This window comes from Puntigrus tetrazona, chromosome 5 (assembly GCF_018831695.1).
Source record: "Puntigrus tetrazona isolate hp1 chromosome 5, ASM1883169v1, whole genome shotgun sequence".
NCBI lineage: Eukaryota > Metazoa > Chordata > Actinopteri > Cypriniformes > Cyprinidae > Puntigrus > Puntigrus tetrazona.
In genome coordinates this window covers 1,877,782-1,880,745 of record NC_056703.1, presented here as the reverse complement: position 1 = coordinate 1,880,745, position 2,964 = coordinate 1,877,782, and the positions used below count along the sequence as shown (strand labels likewise).

Here is a 2,964-nt window from a genome sequence, read left to right as displayed (position 1 = left end):
GTTTTTTTAATGATTATCTAACTCCCTATCAAGCATTAGTCCTGCAACAGTAAATGGAAAAGACGAATACATTGCAACACCCTATTTACAGTAAATTATTTATATATATTTATATCACTCTGGCTGTACTTGCAAGAGATAATATCAAGACCAAAAATTAGTGCAAGGCATGGAGTAAGAAACACCTGGGTGAGTTAGAACCAGAAGAGTGCGAGCGTGACTGGTGCATGTTTGTGAAAGGGAAGTTACTTATCTTACGTAGACGCTTTTTTTTTTTTTTTGGAGCTTACGCCTTTTATGCTGAATGAAAGCGCAACCACATATTCATTCAGTTATAGGACGGTGCCAATAAAGCTGATGAAAAAAAGTGAAGGCTTGCTAACTGGTGAGAGAATAACAAGAAGGCGGGATCTCGGCTATGTGTGTGCGGTTTAGAAGGAGGTGGGCTTTTTTGTTGGCGGCGCAGCCTCAGGAAGTGGGCAGTCTGCCACTGAACAGAGCCGCTGGGACATCCAGAATCAGAGCGAGAGGGAAAGAGCAAGGAAACGAGACGGGGGCGGAGCAAAGGGGCCGGGGTAACTTGTCACGTTCTCTCTCACCACGTGTGCCGTTGGATAAGGTTAAAACTTTGATTTACCATTTTCAGGCTTTGTAGTGATACATGCATCCATTATTCAGAAAAGTACATTTCTATAAAACTAAATCATAAAAAAAAAAAAGATGAAAACAGATTTGAGAAAAAGAAGCGACTGTAGAGTTCTGAATTATGACTGGGCAGGTGAACCCTCGCAGAGGCCCCACCCCTTTTCGTCCAGGTCAGGCAAATGGCATTCAAAGATTTTTTTCTTTTCTTTTTTTTTTTTCTGATGGATATCTGTGACGGCATATATTACAGTATGGAGACAAGGCATGACCTTAAGCATGAATACAGTAAGAGGCCTGGGTCTTTACAGAAGAACAACAAAACAAAAACACCGCAGATACATGGGCGGGGCAGAGCTTTTGTTACAGCGTAAGAGAGTTGTGGAAAACGGGGAAAGCGGAGGCATTTCATTAGTTAGTCAAAAACCAAGTTGGAGGGCGGGACCTTGCGTTAGTTGTTGCGGTAACAGAGTTTGGTGAGGGGGGATTTGTTTTGTGTTAGTTACTGCAGCAGGGGGCCTTAGTGGGTTGGGCTGTCTCTGTGAGGTCCACGCCCCTACTCCGCCCACTGTTGGCTCCGGCGGCTTGGGGCTCATTCTTGGGCAACCTTTTCGCTGAAGAGACACAAAACAAGAAATTAACACTGTAACATTTCATGTTTTTGAAAGACACTTATTATATTTAAACACGGTCAAAACCGTAATATTATTACAGTTCGCAAAGCATTTCTATTTTCATTATATTTTAAAATAAAATTTATTCCTATGATGGCGAGTGAATATTAGGCTAATCTTCTGTGTCACCTGATTATTCAGAAATTATTTTAATGCACTGGTGTTCAAGAAACATCAGACTATTTTCTAAGTTGCAAACAGTTGCTCAATATTTTGCAGAAACTGTGAAACTTTTATTTTTTCTCCTTTAAATCAAAAACTTTGATCTATTCAATATAAATGTATTCAAATGTTTTTTAAAAATTACAAATCAAGTTGTATTAAATAAAAATGTGATGACTTATAATACACATCGGCACCAAAGCACTACAAAGAATAATATGTTGCATTTCCAAGATCTTATAAGCACTTTAAATAATCACTGTTGTGCTAAAACCTTACCAATGGCCATGAAGATCTCATTGACATTCATGGAAGTCTTTGCTGACGTCTCCATGAACAACAAACTGTTGTCATCTGCATAAGACTGAGCATCCTGCAGAAATAAAGCAGCTCAGGTGAGGGAGACAGTGATGGTCAGCTAGAAACGCTCTCTCTGGTCTTGTTGTGCAGTCATGCATACCTGGAAGTCCACAGCTCTCTTGTTGGCAAGGTCAGCCTTGTTCCCAGACAGCGCGATGACAATATTCGGACTGGCCTGCCTCTGAAGCTCCTTAACCCAGTTCTTTGCTCTTGCAAACGACTCCTTTAAGGTGAAGAGAAAGGAACAATAACAGAAGCAGAACAGAGAAAAGTGACAGAAGGTTAGTCACCGCATAAGACACTCATGAAGCGCTTTAAAAACAAAACTTCTCACCTCATTGGTGATGTCATAAACTACAATGGCAGCCTGGGCCCCTCTATAGTACATAGGGGCCAAACTGTGGTAGCGCTCCTGTCCGGCTGTGTCCCAAATCTCAAACTTTACCGTTGTGTCATCCAAGCACACTGTCTGTGTAAGGAAGGCCGCTGCAAGCAAAAGAGAAAAGCCACTGAGAACATGTGCAAACAGGTACACGAATTAAAAAAAAAAAAAATCCCCTACCTCCTATTGTGCTTTCCTGAAACTCATGAAACTGCCCTTTGACGAAGCGCAGTACGAGGCTGGACTTTCCCACAGCCGACTCTCCTAGCAAGACCAGTTTAAACTGGCAGATCTTATTGCCCGCGTTGGACCCGTTGGGGCGTGTTGCTCCTCCCCTATTGGCCATGACAGTCGTCAATCACCCCGTCTCCTTTAAGTGGTCACACACACACTGAGAGCTGTCCCAGTACTGGCTGCGCAGGACAACATGTAACCAAAAAAGAGAAATGAAAAAGAGCACTTTCATGTTGACTACAGACAAAGATCTTTTCTTTCTTCTCTTTTTTCTGTATTCAGAGCTCTTTTACAGGGAATCGCTCATCTTGGCTACAGCGATAGTGGCTAGTAACTCAAATGCTATTTTTGGTTTGAGACAAGCACATTTTTAGACTAAAAACGCTGGATAAAACAAAGATATTTCAAATATCTCAGTCAATTGTTTTATGACAATCATTACTCAGTAAAAATGAAAATTATTTTGATTCAAGATTCTTTTATATAGACCACACACACACACACACACAC

General features: G+C 41.3%; 1 protein-coding gene across 1 annotated transcript; it reads right to left on the bottom strand.

The window, feature by feature from the left end:
• Positions 1-737: 737 nt before the first annotated feature.
• LOC122345240 (ras-related protein Rab-5A) lies at positions 738-2,661 on the bottom strand. The gene is made up of 5 exons (XM_043239187.1): positions 2,401-2,661; positions 2,173-2,324; positions 1,939-2,061; positions 1,758-1,851; positions 738-1,256 (listed from the first exon to the last, which is right to left on the bottom strand). Exons 1-5 carry the CDS (start codon positions 2,564-2,566, stop codon positions 1,141-1,143), a joined length of 651 nt encoding a protein of 216 aa, XP_043095122.1. The 5' UTR covers positions 2,567-2,661; the 3' UTR covers positions 738-1,140.
• Positions 2,662-2,964: the final 303 nt, after the last annotated feature.

Bases quoted from the DNA above. Each gene is read 5' to 3' on its own strand.
- LOC122345240 (XM_043239187.1), bottom strand. From the start codon at position 2,566: ATGGCCAATAGGGGAGGAGCAACACGCCCCAACGGGTCCAACGCGGGC. The intron at 2,062-2,172 runs GTGAGAAGTTTT...TTCACCTTAAAG, and splicing joins TTTATGACATCACCAATGAG to GAGTCGTTTGCAAGAGCAAA. The intron at 1,852-1,938 runs GTATGCATGACT...TTATTTCTGCAG, and splicing joins AGAGAGCTGTGGACTTCCAG to GATGCTCAGTCTTATGCAGA.